This window comes from Nerophis lumbriciformis, linkage group LG17 (assembly GCF_033978685.3).
Source record: "Nerophis lumbriciformis linkage group LG17, RoL_Nlum_v2.1, whole genome shotgun sequence".
NCBI lineage: Eukaryota > Metazoa > Chordata > Actinopteri > Syngnathiformes > Syngnathidae > Nerophis > Nerophis lumbriciformis.
The window spans coordinates 7,622,501-7,639,097 of NC_084564.2; the positions used below are offsets into that span (position 1 = coordinate 7,622,501).

At 38.9% G+C, this 16,597-nt stretch overlaps 1 protein-coding gene across 2 annotated transcripts in view; it reads left to right on the forward strand.

Annotated features, from left to right (window-relative positions):
- Window positions 1–302: 302 nt before the first annotated feature.
- The window catches only part of hnrnpul1 (heterogeneous nuclear ribonucleoprotein U-like 1), a 40,899-nt gene continuing 24,604 nt past the window's right edge, over window positions 303–16,597 (forward strand). For both annotated transcript variants that reach the window (XM_061972361.1, XM_061972360.2), the window contains exons 1-6: window positions 303–451; window positions 858–1,160; window positions 9,845–10,051; window positions 10,196–10,385; window positions 13,994–14,067; window positions 16,154–16,293. In XM_061972361.1, the coding sequence (XP_061828345.1) occupies window positions 896–1,160; window positions 9,845–10,051; window positions 10,196–10,385; window positions 13,994–14,067; window positions 16,154–16,293 (876 nt within the window). In that variant the 5' untranslated portion in view covers window positions 303–451; window positions 858–895. The remainder of the gene's footprint in view (window positions 452–857; window positions 1,161–9,844; window positions 10,052–10,195; window positions 10,386–13,993; window positions 14,068–16,153; window positions 16,294–16,597) is intronic.

Consider the following 16,597-nt stretch of genomic DNA (forward strand, 5'->3'; position numbering starts at 1 on the left):
TATTATTATTAGTAGTAGTAAGATATAGTAGATGAGTGGTGCCCAAAGTGCGTCCTGGGGGCCATTTGCAGTTTGGCCATTTCTTAACAGTCAAAATGTAAGAAAAAAGAGCAATCAAATCAGTATTTAATGAGAAAAAGATTAAATATTCATACTAATGATTAATAATAGTATATGTAAGTCCCTTTATAACACTAAGCTCTCTCTTTAAATATGTGTAATATCCGTTTTGAACTTTTTTTTTTTTTTTTTTCAAACTAAAATGGTGTGGGGAAGCGAGCGCATGCGACACACCCCGGTACAGCAGGTGGCAGCATGCCACTTTCTAAGTTACCCGCCAGAAAAAAAAAAGTCAAAGAAGAAGAATGACTTCCGGTGTGAAGGTCGCTGGCGCCAGGGGGCAGTAGTCGCTGTTTCCATCTTTGCCCGCGAGACTCGCTGAGGAGAGAAGGTAGGCCTCCACTTTCTATGGTCAATAATGTTGTTATTATTGCTGCACTGTTATTATTGCAACGACGCGGCAAAACCAATGCATGTGTGCTAGAACGCTAATACTCTATTATACTTGCAATGTTAGCTAGCTAACCCCTAACAGGGCTAACTCAGCTAGCTAGGTAAGTTGGCGTGTGGATAACTTTACTCTCATAATATCTTGTACGCATAATTACTCTTTTTTTTTGTTTCATAGCCCTTTTATGTACACTTCTCGTAAAGGGTTATAACTCCGCAGCACACGCGTGTTTGTTTTGTGGGACATGCTAGCTAAATTAGCCAGTTAGCTTAGCGCCGCGCGTAGAGTCTAGCGGCTTTAAAAAAAAAACGCTTAAAATAAACGTTTTCTGTCGCAATCTCTGCAGCAAATTGCACTGAAACGCTCGATCGCAAGAAAAACGCCATGAGTTTGGACGTGAAGAAACTGAAAGTGAACGAGCTGAAGGATGAGCTCCAGCGGCGCGGCCTGGACACCAGAGGCCTCAAAGCGGACCTGGTGGAGCGGCTGAAGACGGCCATGGAGGAGGAGGAAGCCCTGGCGGACACCTCGGAGCAAGGCGAGCACGGCGACGAGGGCGCCGAGTACATGGACGACGGCGGGGGGGACGAAGACGACGACGGCGGAGATGAGGCGTTGGAGGATGGCGACGAAGCCCAAGAGCAACCAGGTAAAGTCAACATTAAACACTTTTTTCACCCCTCAAAGTTATCACTACAGTGGCCGGCAGGTCCAAATCTAAAACAGACAGTTTTTAACTCGCATAAACACTGCAAAACAAAAAGAAAATGCTGCAATTTTATTTAAATAAATCCCAGAAGTTCACAGAACAAAGCGGAAGTTAGCCGGGGCGCCAGACCCGAGGGATATCCATCTTTACACAATTGAGCGGGATGCCTGACAGTTTGAATTTTTTTCTGTCACTCACAATCCTTATGTGAGATAAAATCACATGTTTTTTTAATGCATTCTATCTCGTAATTAAACATTAGCAAAAGTTAGTTAATTGAGCCTTTTGTAGTCGCTCTATTGGGCCTTTAAAGCCCTCTTAAAAACATCCAAACACCTCCATCATTGGTTAATTTACATCCTGTTTTTATGTATATATGTATAAATACATATATATTTATATATGTATGTGACATTTAACACTTTTTTCACACCTACAGTAGCCGGCAGGTCCAAATCTAAAACCGACAGTTTTTAACTCGCATAAATGCAAGTCAAAAACAAAACAAAAAGAAAATGCTGCAATTTTATATAAATAAATCCCAGAAGTTCACAGAACAAAGCGGAAGTTAGTCGGGGCGCCAGACCCGAGGGATATCCATCTTTACACAATTGAGCGGGATGCCTGATGTTTTGAATTTTTTTCCGTCACTCACAATCCTTATGTGAGATAAGAACACATGTTTTTTAATGCATTCTATCTCGTAATTAAACATTAGCAAAAGTTAGTTAATTGAGCCTTTTGTCGTCGCTGTATTGGGCCTTTAAAGCCCTCTTAAAAACATCCAAACACCTCCATCATTGGTTAATTTACATCCTGTTTTTATGTATATATGTGTGTGTATATGTGTGTGTATATATATATATATATATATATATATATATATATATATATACATATGTGATATTTAACACTTTTTTCACCCCCACAGTAGGCGGCAGGACCAAATCTAAAACCGACAGTTTTTAACTCGCATAAACACTGCAAGCCAAAAACAAAACAAAAAGAAAATGCTGCAATTTTATATAAATAAATCCCAGAAGTTCACAGAACAAAGCGGAAGTTAGCCGGGGAGCCAGACCCGAGGGATATCCATCTTTACACAATTGAGCGGGATGCCTGACGTTTTGAATTTTTTTCTGTCACTCACAATCCTTATGTGAGATAAGAACACCTGTTTTTTTAATGCATTTTATCTCGTAATTAAACATTAGCAAAAGTTAGTTAATTGAGCCTTTTGTAGTCTCTCTATTGGGCCTTTAAAGCCCTCTTAAAAACATCCAAACACCTCCATCATTGGTTAATTTACATCCTGTTTTTATGTATATATGTATAAATACATATATATTTATATATGTATGTGACATTTAACACTTTTTTCACCCCTACAGTAGGCGGCAGGACCAAATCTAAAACCGACAGTTTTTAACTCGCATAAACACTGCAAGCCAAAAACAAAACAAAAAGAAAATGCTGCAATTTTATATAAATAAATTCCAGAAGTTCACAGAACAAAGCGGAAGTTAGCCGGGGCGCCAGACCCGAGGGATATCCATCTTTACACAATTGAGCGGGATGCCTGACAGTTTGAATTTTTTTCTGTCACTCACAATCCTTATGTGAGATAAGAACACATGTTTTTTAATTCATTCTATCTCGTAATTAAACATTAGCAAAAGTTAGTTAATTGAGCCTTTTGTAGTCGCTCTATTGGGCCTTTAAAGCCCTCTTAAAAACATCCAAACACCTCCATCATTGGTTAATTTACATCCTGTTTTTATGTATATATGTATAAATACATATATATTTATATATGTATGTGACATTTAACACTTTTTTCACCCCCACAGTAGGCGGCAGGACCAAATCTAAAACCGACAGTTTTTAACTCGCATAAACACTGCAAGCCAAAAACAAAACAAAAAGAAAATGCTGCAATTTTATATAAATAAATTCCAGAAGTTCACAGAACAAAGCGGAAGTTAGCCGGGGCGCCAGACCCGAGGGATATCCATCTTTACACAATTGAGCGGGATGCCTGACAGTTTGAATTTTTTTCTGTCACTCACAATCCTTATGTGAGATAAGATAAGAACACATGTTTTTTAATGCATTCTATCTCGTAATTAAACATTAGCAAAAGTTAGTTAATTGAGCCTTTTGTAGTCGCTCTATTGGGCCTTTAAAGCCCTCTTAAAAACATCCGAACGCCTCCATCATTGGTTAATTTACATCCTGTTTTTGTGTATATATGTGTGTGTGTGTGTGTGTGTTTTTGTGTATATATGTGTGTGTGTGTGTGTGTGTGTGTGTGTGTGTGTGTGTGTGTGTGTGTGTGTGTGTGTGTGTGTGTGTATATATATATATATATATATATATATATATATATATATATATATATATATATATATATACACACACATATGTGACATTTAACACTTTTTTCACCCCCACAGTAGCCGGCAGGACCAAATCTAAAACCGACAGTTTTTAACTCGCATAAACACTGCAAGCCAAAAACAAAACAAAAAGAAAATGCTGCAATTTTATTTAAATAAATCCCAGAAGTTCACAGAACAAAGCAGAAGTTAGCCGGGGCGCCAGACCCGAGGGATATCCATCTTTACACAATTGAGCGGGATGCCTGACAGTTTGAATTTTTTTCTGTCACTCACAATCCTTATGTGAGATAAAATCACATGTTTTTTAATGCATTCTATCTCGTAATTAAACATTAGCAAAAGTTAGTTAATTGAGCCTTTTGTAGTCGCTCTATTGGGCCTTTAAAGCCCTCTTAAAAACATCCAAACACCTCCATCATTGGTTAATTTACATCCTGTTTTTATGTACCGGTATATATGTGTGTGTGTATATGTATATATATATATATACATATGTGACATTTAACACTTTTTTCACCCCCACAGTAGCCGGCAGGACCAAATCTTTAACTCGCATAAACACTGCAAGCCAAAAACAAAACAAAAAGAAAATGCTGCAATTTTATTTAAATAAATCCCAGAAGTTCACAGAACAAAGCGGAAGTTAGCCGGAGCGCCAGACCCGAGGAATATCCATCTTTACACAATTGAGGGTGATGCCTGACGGTTTGTATTTTTCTTTGCAAAGCAGTTGACCCTAAAAATCGTTTGTGCTTTTATTAAACTGAGAAATAGTATGTCTTAGGTGGGACTGCATTTTTTTGAGACGTCTGTCACTCACATTCCCTATGTGAGATAAGAACACGTTTTTTAATGTATTCTAACTCGTAAATAAATATTAGCAAAAGTTAGTTTATTGAGCCTTTTGTAGTCGCTCTATTGGGCCTTTAAAGCCCTCTTAAAAACATCCAAACGCCTCCATCATTGGTTAATTTACATCCTGTTTTTATGTATATATATATATAGTTATATAGTGTGTGTGTGTATGTATATATATATATATGTATATATATATATATATATATATATATGACATTTAACACTTTTTTCACCCCTCAAAGTTATCGCTACAGTGGCCAACATGTCCAAATCTAAAACCGACAGTTTTTAACTCGCATAAACACTGCAAGCCAAAAACAAAAAGAAAATGTTGCAATTTTATTTAAATAAATCCCAGAAGTTCACAGAACAAAGCGGAAGTTAGCCGGGGCGCCAGACCCGAGGGATATCCATCTTTACACAATTGGGCGGGATGCCTGACAGTTTGTATTTTTCTTTGCAAAACACTTGACCCTAAAAATCGTTTGTGCTTTTATGAAACTGTGAAATAGTATGTCTTAAGTGGGACTGCATTTTTTTGAGACATCTGTCACTCACAATCCTTATGTGAGATAAAATCACATGTTTTTTAATGCATTCTATCTCGTAATTAAACATTAGCAAAAGTTAGTTAATTGAGCCTTTTGTAGTCGCTCTATTGGGCCTTTAAAGCCCTCTTAAAAACATCCAAACACCTCCATCATTGGTTAATTTACATCCTGTTTTTATGTATATATGTATAAATACATATATATTTATATATGTATGTGACATTTAACACTTTTTTCACACCTACAGTAGCCGGCAGGTCCAAATCTAAAACCGACAGTTTTTAACTCGCATAAATGCAAGTCAAAAACAAAACAAAAAGAAAATGCTGCAATTTTATATAAATAAATACCAGAAGTTCACAGAACAAAGCGGAAGTTAGCCGGGGCGCCAGACCCGAGGGATATCCATCTTTACACAATTGAGCGGGATGCCTGACGTTTTGAATTTTTTTCTGTCACTCACAATCCTTATGTGAGATAAGATCACATGTTTTTTAATGCATTCTATCTCGTAATTAAACATTAGCAAAAGTTAGTTAATTGAGCCTTTTGTAGTCGCTCTATTGGGCCTTTAAAGCCCTCTTAAAAACATCCAAACACCTCCATCATTGGTTAATTTACATCCTGTTTTTATGTATATATGTGTGTGTATATGTATATATATATACCGTATTTTCCGCACCATAAGGCGCCCTGGGTTATAAGCCGCGCCTTCAATGAACGGCATATTTCAAAACTTTGTCCACCTATAAGCCGCCCCGTGCTGTAAGCCGCATCTAACTGCGCTAAAGGAATGTCAAAAAAACAGTCAGATAGGTCAGTCAAACTTTAATAATATATTAAAAACCAGCGTTCTAACAACTCTGTTCACTCCCAAAATGTACGCAAATGTGCAATCACAAACATAGTAAAATTCAAAATAGTGCAGAGCAATAGCAACATAATGTTGCTCGAACGTTAATGTCACAACACACAAAATAAACATAACGCTCACTTTCTGAAGTTATTCTTCATTCATAAATCCCTCGAATTCTTCTCCTTCGTGTCCGAATTGAAAAGTTGGGCGAATGTGGGATCCAAAATGGCCGGCTCCGTCTCGTCGAAGTCATCGGAGTCAGTGTCGCTGTTGTCCAGCAGTTCTGTGAATCCTGCCTTCCTGAAAGCTCGGACCACAGTTGTGACCGAAATATCTGCCCAGGCATTTACGATCCACTGGCAGATGTTGGCGTCGTCTGGCGCTGTCTCCCTGTCTTGGTGAACGTCACGTGTGTTCGCCTTCTGTCATCCACTGTTCCCACGCAGTTAGCAGTCTAGCTTCGAATGCCCTGTTGACACCAATATGTAGCGGCTGGAGGTCTTTTGTCAATCCACCCGGAATGACGGCGAGTATTGAATTAAGCGCGTAAGCGTGTCTCTTAATGTGATGTTATGAGCTAGCAAATATAACAACTACACTACCCAGCATGCAACGATAGTGACGAGCATGCGCGGTAGCCCTGAGAAGCGTTGTTGTATGCTGGGAGTTAGAATGTGGTTATGAGCACGCTGTGAGTAAACGTTGAGAACTCAGTTAACACGCCTCGTCTGCATTATTTATAATTAGACAGACAACACCGCTAGATATTGGTGTCATCAGGGCATTCGAAGCTAGACTGCTAACTGCGTGGGAACAGTGGATGACAGAAGGCGAACACACGTGACGTTCACCAAGACAGGGAGGCAGGGAGACAGCGCCAGACGACATTTTGGATCCCACATTCGCCCAACTTTTCAATTCGGACAACGAAGGAGAAGAATTCGAGGGATTTATGAATGAAGAATAACTTCAGAAAGTGAGCGTTATGTTTATTTTGTGTGTTGTGACATTAACGTTCGAGCAACATTATGTTGCTATTGCTCTGCACTATTTTGAATTTTACTATGTTTGTGATTGCACATTTGCGTACATTTTGGGAGTGAACAGAGTTGTTAGAACGCTGGTTTTTAATATATTATTAAAGTTTGACTGACCTATCTGACTGTTTTTTTGACATTCCTTTAGCGCAGTTAGATGCGGCTTACAACACCGGGCGGCTTATAGGTGGACAAAGTTTTGAAATATGCCGTTCATTGAAGGCGCGGCTTTTAACCCAGGGCGCCTTATGGTGCGGAAAATACGGTAAACGTAATGTTGCCTGACAAAAAGTGATTCAACGGAATATTTTGATGTTTACAAATCACATATTTTACTAGAATACCTTTATGAACATTACATATATCAAAATGAAGTACCGTATTTTTCGGACTATAAATCGCAGTTTTTTTCATAGTTTGGCCGGGCTCCAGTGCAACTTATATATGTTTTTTTCCTTCTTTATTATGCATTTTCGGCAGGTGCGACTTATACTCCGAAAAGTACGGTACCTACTGTACTGTTTACTTGTTGAAATACTCTTCAAATACATTTTTGGCAGCAGCAAAGCAGTCGTTTGGGTAGATATTTGCTCTAAAAGGGTATTTGATCCAGTAAACAGTATTGTAAGTACTTGATTTTGATATATGTAATGCTCATAAGGGTATTCTAGTAAAATATGCTGAGATGTTAGTGGTCCTTGTCAGCCAGAGAACTTTGATTTTGGGGCAGCAGCGGTAAAGTTTAGATACATGGAAGAAAGAAGAAAGTGAGTGAATGCTTATAACTGAGTACATTTACATATGCATAACAATTTGTTTTCTTTATAATTTTTTTAATGAATTAAGTAACGTTTATGACAACCTTTTTCCAAAACAATATAGAATGTGAGATATAACAGGATAATGCATACATTTATCATTTGTTTTCAAAACCTTTTTTATGACTTGATGGAGTCCTAGTGGCAACACTATATATATATGTAGTAACATTCATATTAACATGTAATATTTACCTAGTTTGCACATTTTATGCATATGGCGCAGTGTTCATTTTGACAGCAGTTTTAATTTATTTTTTGTCAGTCTTTTGAATTTATTTTTAGTCTATTAGTCATCTAAATTGATTTAGTTGTACAAATTACACCACATTTTTGTCAGCTAAAATGACAGTAAATTTAGCGAACTGAAATATAAAGTATAAAAGATCATTCTTCCTTTTAAGTTTATTTGAAAGCACCGTTATTTTACCTGCAAAGCATTTGTTCAACACAAAAGTAGCATAATCCAATTTAAGGAATCATGTATGATTGTGTATGTTGTGAAATGGAGTTACAATGCATGCTTTCATGGTAATTTTGTTTATAAACGCAGGAGAACCGGAAGCGGCAAATACAACTTTAACTTACAGTTATGTGGATGTCATGATGACTCGCCTGCTGATGGCATCATACAACGTCAAAAATAAAATGTGTCCTCTTCGCTTTCTCCCAGGTGTACACACATAATACAATGTAGAACACGTTAAATCCGCACAGTATTGTTTTTGGCGCCTTCGGGGAGGAATACCACTTCCTCGTTTTAGGAAACACGGCTGATTGGCTCTTCTTCGTAACAAACTGCCGGCCCCTTTTTTTGTGCACTGTTAAAGAGCAGTCACTGGATATATTCCCAACCTGGCCCAACCATCAACATGACAAAATGAAATATGATTGGATTTCCTTTCTGTCAACATTTTCTTCTCGTTATTAGGTGTCAAAAATATCAGTTATGTGCATTTGTATTGATTCATTCTTAATTTCATGGACGGATCCCCTAGTTCGTATTTGATTTATATGCTGTAATTAGAGATGTCCGATAATGGCTTTTTTGCCGATATCTGATATTGTCCAACTCTTAATTACCAATTCCGATATCAACCGATACCGATATATACAGTCGTGGAATTAACACATTATTATGCCTAATTTTGTTGTGATGCCCCGCTGGATGCATTAAACGATGTAACAAGGTTTTACAAAATAAATCAACTCAAGTTATGGAAAAAAATGCCAACATAGCACTGCCATATTTATTATTGAAGTCACAAAGTGCATTATTTTTTTTAACATGCCTCAAAACAGCAGCTTAGAATTTGGGACATGCTCTCCCTGAGAGAGCATGAGGAGGTTGAGGTGAGCGGGTTTGGGGGGCGGGTTTGAGGTTAGGCGGTAGCGGGGGGTGTTTATTGTAGCGTCCCGGAAGAGTTAACAAACTACATGTGCACTGTTGCATTTAGGCTATTGTAGTTTAGAACACCAGTCTGGCTGAATACTAGAGACCATCACTAGTGGTCACATGACCACCGTTCATTGATTCCTTCTCTTCAGTGCCTTTTGCACATACATGTGGTAGCGGGGGGTGTATTTTGTAGCGTCCCGTAAGAGTTAGTGCTGCAAGGGTTTCTGGGTATTTGTTCTGTTGTGTTTATGTTGTGTTACGGTGCGGATGTTATCCCGAAATGTGTTTGTCATTCTTGTTTGGTGTGGGTTCACAGTGTGGCGCATATTTGTAACAGTGTTAAAGTTGTTTATACGGCCACCCTCAGTGTGACCTGTATGGCTGTTGACCAAGTATGCATTGCATTCACTCGTGTGTGTGTGTAAAAAGCCGTAGATATTATGTGATTGGGCCGGCACGCAAAGGAAGTGCCTTTAAGGTTTATTGGCGCTCTGTACTTCTCCCTATGTCCGCGTACACAGCGGCGTTTTAAAAAGTCATACATTTTACTTTTTGAAACCGATACCGATAATTTCCGATATTACATTTTTAAGCATTTATCGGCCGATGATATCGGCAGTCCGATATTATCGGACATCCCTAGCTTTAATGCCAAAGCAATCGCCCAATTCTGTACAATTTCTCCCTCTGTTGACATCTGCAGAGGACTACGGTGAAGACGGAGGCCCTGCGCTTCTAGAGGAAGACGAGGGCAGAGATTCAGGTGGTTACTACGAGGAAGAGGAGGCGGAACAGGAGGCTGAAGTCGAGCCTCGCGAGAGTCAGCCGGCGTCCGACACTTCCAAACCCGTCGCGACCGCCGAGGAAACCAGCAAACCTGAAGTGAAGCCGAGCGTGGACATCAAACAAGGTGACTGATGGTTAAATTCCAAACACACCCTGCCGTGTTTTTTGTGGAAAGATCTTTTAGTTTCCTGATTGTTCTTGCAGTCGTCAGTTAACTTATTAGTAGACACCGTCTGTACACGCTCACTTTTGTTCTCCGTCATTGCAGAAATTAAAGAGGATATTAAAACGGAAGATGACCCGGAGGCCGCTGGGGACGCTGGGCGGGAGGCCCGCGGGACAGAACCGCAGCGTGGCGCCGAAGTGAAGGCGGAGTCTGACAGGGGACACTACGGCCGAAAGAGACCGCACGAGGAGAGCAGGGGCTACAACTACTATGAGCATCGCGAGGAGAAAAGGTACAGTAGAAGTCTATCTGTGGGGACTGCAATGTACCTGTGGCATCGGGTAATGAAAAAATATATACAGTACGGGCCAAAAGTTTGGACACACCTTCTCATTCAATGTGTTTTCTTTATTTTCATGACTATTTACATTGTAGATTGTCACATCAAAACTTTGAATAAACACATGTGGAGTTATGTACTTGACAAAAAAAGGTGAAATAACTGAAAACATGTTTTATATTCTAGGGGTGTAACGGTACGTGTATTTGTATTGAACCGTTTCGGTACGGGGGTTTCGGTTCGGTGCGGAGGTGTACCGAACGAGTTTCCACACGGATAGATTAAGTAGTGTAACGCACGTTGTGTAAACAATGCACACCGAGGCACAACACACGTCCTCTTTTCACCGGACATGTCCTCTTTTGCGGAGCTGTCCGGGCGGAGTTTCTTAAATGCCTCAAATGTCCGGCATTTTGAGTTAGGGTTGCGTGTATTTTCAATGTACAATCAGGATTAAGAAGGGGTTGAAAACAAAACAAATTGTGTGCGCAGCAGCATTGGTGAGGGAGGGGCAGAGACAGAGAGAGAAAGAGAGTTATGATAAACGCGCATGCGTCGCCAGGCTCTGCTTTTTATCTATAGATTTATCACATTTAATTTTTTATTATCTATAGCAGGGGTGTCAAAAGTGTGCCCCGGAGGCCATTTGCGGCCCACAGCTAATGTTTTAAAGGCCCACGGCACATACAAAAAATACTATTAAAATAAACAAAAACATAAAAAATGTGAAATAAAAAAGCTTAAAGGTGAAATGTCATTTAGAAAAAGTTGCAATGTTGACTAATAAAACAAAGCTGTTTTTTTTTCTTTCAAACTGTCATTGCTCAAAACATAATATCGAATCAAAATCAATGTTATTATGAATTATTGACCTATCCAAGGTTCCCATTACTTCACATCAAATATTCCACTAAGAAAAATATTTTTGGTAGAAGATTTTGCAAATTTAGTAAATAAATAACCCAAAAATGGATATTTTGTTGTTTTCTTACTGTACGGAAAATGAACCGAACCGTGACCTCTAAACCGAGGTACGTACTGAACCGAAATTTTTGTGTACCGTTACACCCCTATTATATTCTAGTTTCTTCAAAATAGCCACCCTTTGCCCTGATTACTTTTTGTCAAAATCTTGGCATTCTTTCGATGAGCTTCAAGAGGTAGTCACCTGAAATGGTTTTCACTTCACTGGTGTCATAGTTTTGATGCCTTCAGTGACAATCTACAATGTAAATGGTCTTGAAAAGAAAGAAAACGCATTGAATGAGAAAGTGTATTCATGTTGTTTCCTGGGCTCCGTTGTTTTCAAGATAATTCACACTTCAATGTACATCTGGATTATAATCATATTGATGAATAGATGCGTCATAGTGCGCAACCAAGACACCTGTGGTATGTCTAGATGCAGAGTTACATTGCCAACGACTGTACAGAGAGTCAAGCAACAAGCCACACACACCGTCCCATTATATATGCACATTTGTAGCCTCCAAAATAAAATGAAACATGGGTAAAGACGGTCCTCCTCTTATTAGAACAAGTGTCCGTTTAAAGCTGGGGTACTTAATTCTTGTGTCACCAGGCAGAATTCAAACTGCTGATAGTCCCTCCCAGTCTCGTCCTCTCTGGAAGTGCTAGAGCGCTGTACGTGCACACATGTTGACAGTCTAAAGTTGCATGGAAGGATCCCCTAGTTAGTATTTTGTTGCAGTAACACACGTGGCTAAATGGATCAGTAGATGACCTGTCTAGAAGGATAACGGCCAATCACGCATCCAAAGTTAGTCCAAGACTGGCCCGCAGTGCCCTCCATCTTGAATAGGCCGGACCAATATTTATTTGGGTTTTGGCTCTTCTTTGTTTGTTTTTTAAATGTACAGCGTCTTTCTTTTCTTTCTCTGATTTCTTTGTGGGGTTTTTTAGCAGTATATGCTGTAACATCAAGCGCAGATATTGTGTTTCACACGCTTCGCTACATACCGCCTCAGCCAACAAGGAGGCTCCTTAATGGGCTCTGCTCACCCCTCTTTTCTCTAAATCCTGTGGTTGGATCTGGAGGGGTTTTACCATCATAAAGACACATTATTTTGTCTTCCGGGGTTTTATTTACTAAAATACTTAATTATAAGGCACAGACAGCACGCAAACGTACAACTTTTTTCAGAAATGATTACTGTTACGATATACTGCATAAGGCTAATATGATTTTAAAAAATTGTTAAAGAATATAACTTAGGTACACCAGCTTTAAGTCGACATACATAAGTGTAGTTAAAAAGTTAAAGTACCAATGATTGTCACACACACATTAGGTGTGGCAAAATTATTCTCTGCATTTGACCCATCACCCTTGATCACCCCCTGGGAGGTGAGGGGAGACGTGGGCATGGTCAACATCCTTTGTAGACATCATTTGAGGACCAAAGTATTAATTTCTATTAAAAAAAGTTAAAGAATATAACTTAGGTACCCCAGCTTTAAGTCCACATACATGGTCAACCTCCTTTTGTAGACATAATTTGAGAACCAAAGTGTTAATTTCTATAAAAGAAAATGTCAATTCTTCAATAATAGTATGACCTCAGGTTACATGCTTTATCAGTAATGTTGCTGACCAATTTTAATTTATTATTTATTGAGTTTAATTTAATTTAATTCAGTATAGACTTTTAAGTCAGTCTAAAATGGTTTTCGTTTTATGATTGCATTTTTATTTTCTGGCAAATTTAGGCATTTTTTAATATTTTCACAAAAAATTTTAGTTTTTCGTCTTAATTGGATTTAAAATTTGTGATCTGGTAATATGTTATGGTAATAAGGATACACTGTTATGCTGGGGTGTACTTATAACAATTGTATAGACAATTGATACTATTTAAAGTTACGGTGCAAAATGTGCACAAAGCTACTTCCTGTTCAGTGCAAAATAAGTTTCAGAATAAAGTCATGGCAGTATTATTAAGAATATGCACCAATTCTAGAAAAGCATGCCAACAAGTTGCAGTAGGTTAAAACAAAAACCTTTTTTGCGCACAATGGTTAGGGGCAGCATGGCTCATGCCATAGAGTAGTTATCTACCAACCTGAAGGTTGCTGCTTCGATCGTCAGTCTCTCTGTGACCATTTTGAAGTATCCTTGGGCAAGGCACAGTTGCTCCTGATGCTGTCGTCAGTAGGTGAGTGCGATAATGACTACCTTGAAGATAGAAACGCGGTATACAAGTAAACTTCATTTTCAAAACAGGTTCCATTGTGTTTATCGTTATGCATACAGTTGTTTACATATTGTCTAATGGCACATTTCTTTAAAAAAAAGTCCTGTTGATGTGTAAAGATTGTCATAAAGTGGACTCATGTCAGTGCACAGCAATGATATTCAAAGTTGGGCACTGTCTTTGAACTTGTTGGGTTTGACCCGTGACCTCCTGGGCCAAACTACAGTGCTAAAGAGAGAGGGCTTGTTCTTAACAGGTCGCTCTTGTCAAAGCAAGCCATAGCCCCATTCCACACCAGCCTGTCCTAAAACTGCACCTGGATTGACTTCTCTGTGTGCTCTTTAGATCCCGCACACCACAGCCACCCGCAGAAGACGAGGAAGAGAACATTGATGACACTCTGGTCACTATCGATACTTGTAAGTGTGACCACAACCCTACAAATGTCTTATACCATTTGCAGCTCGAGTTTTGTTGGCCCGCAGTAAATTGTTGAAATAAAATCAAACAAAACTAGTAACAGTGCAAGAAAAAACAGCAAAAAGACTTAATATAGTGAGGAAAAAGCTAAAATGTTAATACTAATAACTAGGTGGATATGATATCGATCCGATGCTAGCAAAATATCAAATATTCTATTGGCGCAAACTAGACATACATAATTAGTGTCCTTAATTGACAAGAGCAAAGCACACACGCTAGATATAGTGTCCTTAATTGAACAACATTACAGTCTAAAATATGACACTTGTCAGTAGGGCTGGGCCATATGGCCTTTTTTTAATATCTCGGTATTTTTAGGCCATATCGCGATACACTATATATATCTCGATATTTTGCCTTCGCCTTGAATTAACACTTGATGCATATAATCACAGCAGTATGATGATTCTATATGTCTACATCAAAACATTATTGTTCATACTGCATTAATAAATGCTCATTTTAAACTTTCAGGCAGAGAGGGAAATCACAACTAGGTCCATTTAGCAAAAGTGTATTTATTAAACTGTTATTAAGCAGTGGCACAAACATTCATGTCATTTCCAAAACAGAAAGTGCAAGATTGTCAGAGACATTTTAAAACAAGCTATTAGTGCACTTTTGTGCATGACGTCACTAAGATGACTTATCAAAACAACACTAAATTAAAGTGCACTTTTTGTACAGAACGCAACTATAATAGTTTAAAAACATGATGTCACACAATATATTTCAATAAGTGTCAAATAAAAATGAGCTGCATAATAGGAAATCAAATAGTGTATGTCCTTCGCTATGTGGTAGGTTCCTGCGGATGCTATCTCCTTTTGTCGTGGACTCTTTTTTTCATACGGTGTTGATGTGGAAATGTTTGCCTCGGCATTTTGTTGGTGTGGCACCGAACGGAGATGTTGACATGCGGAGTAAGCACTGTTGATTCTCTAGCGAGTGACTTTTCAAATGATGCTACATATTAGCAGTAATGCTACTTTTTGCAGTAACGCTTTTGCCCCACACTTGACAAATTACGGTTGTCTGTTCGACATATTCCCACTTGAAGCCAAACCACCGTCAGACGATGGACCCCATGCTGTTTTTCTTGGGAATTAATTCTTCCTTCGTTACCAGATTCGCACCTCCTTTCTCTCGTATTACCAATCGCACCACAGCTAACTTTAGCCATGCTGCTACGTCTCTGCTGGGAGAGGGCGTATACGTATGTGAGGTATGACGTGACAGTATGTGACATGTGTAAGAAGGTGCGCTTGCTGTCTGTGAGAAGGAGACACAAGAAAAAGTGAGAAGAGCCTGTAGTGTAATGCCAGCAGCCAAAAGCAACTGCGTGAGAATGTATACTCCAATATCACGATACAGTCATTTTCTATATCGCACAGAGACAAACCCGCGATATATCGCCCAGCCCTACTTGTCAGTATAAACAAGTATGGAATAATATTAAATACAGATTTAAAGTCTGCAAGTCAGCAACGTATTAAAATTGTATCCAGTAACAAAGGTGTCCGCATAACTCCATTTACTAGGCCATGAGCTTAATAGGTTATTGTGACCACTAGGTGTTGCCATAACAAACAACTATCACTCCACTTTAACTTAAAGACAACATAAGTCTACTCCAGACGGTTGATAATAAATAGGTACGTGTTTTTCATACTGGCCATTGTTCTGTTTGATTCATTTCACATGATCAAACCTTTTCTAACATACCACACTGCTAATTAATACAAGTATGTACCATTTGTACTGATATCGAATCAGATTAATCGTGGTCAAGAGTCTAATATTTGTATTGTAAAATAATAATAATGTCACCTGTAATATAAAGCTGACAGTTATATCTTTAAATATATATAATATCTGTTTTTAGCATTTTTCTTACAGAAAAAAGATATCAAAATGGCCCTCGCATGCTTTGACTTTTCAGTATACGGCCCTTTGTAGAAAAGGTTGTGATTCCCCTGAAACTGTCATGTTCCTCAACAAACTGCCTGGCTTTGCTTTCAGACAACTGCGACCTGCACTTCAAAGTGTCACGGGACCGCTACAGCGGCTATCCGCTCACCATCGAAGGCTTCGCTTACCTGTGGGCGGGGGCACGAGCCACTCACGGGGTCGCCGGTGGTCGCGTGTGCTATGAGATGAAGGTAAGTCATTTGACTTTTCATACAGCAAATGCTAGCCAGGTGTTATCTAGAAAGGTAATAACTCCATCACCAATCATGACATCCGTCCACCACTCAGCAATGTACCCCTTCTTTGTCGTGAATGAACAATGTCACTTACAGAGAGATGGGCCGTGTACTCCATACGTCACCTTTGGGCAGACTGCCCTTTGAACCTGTTGTTTGGGAGGTGTGGGAGGAAGTAGGGATGGGCGATATGGCAAAAAAAATGTATCATCATGAATTAATTTTTTCATATCATCTGATCTAGATTAATATCAGGATT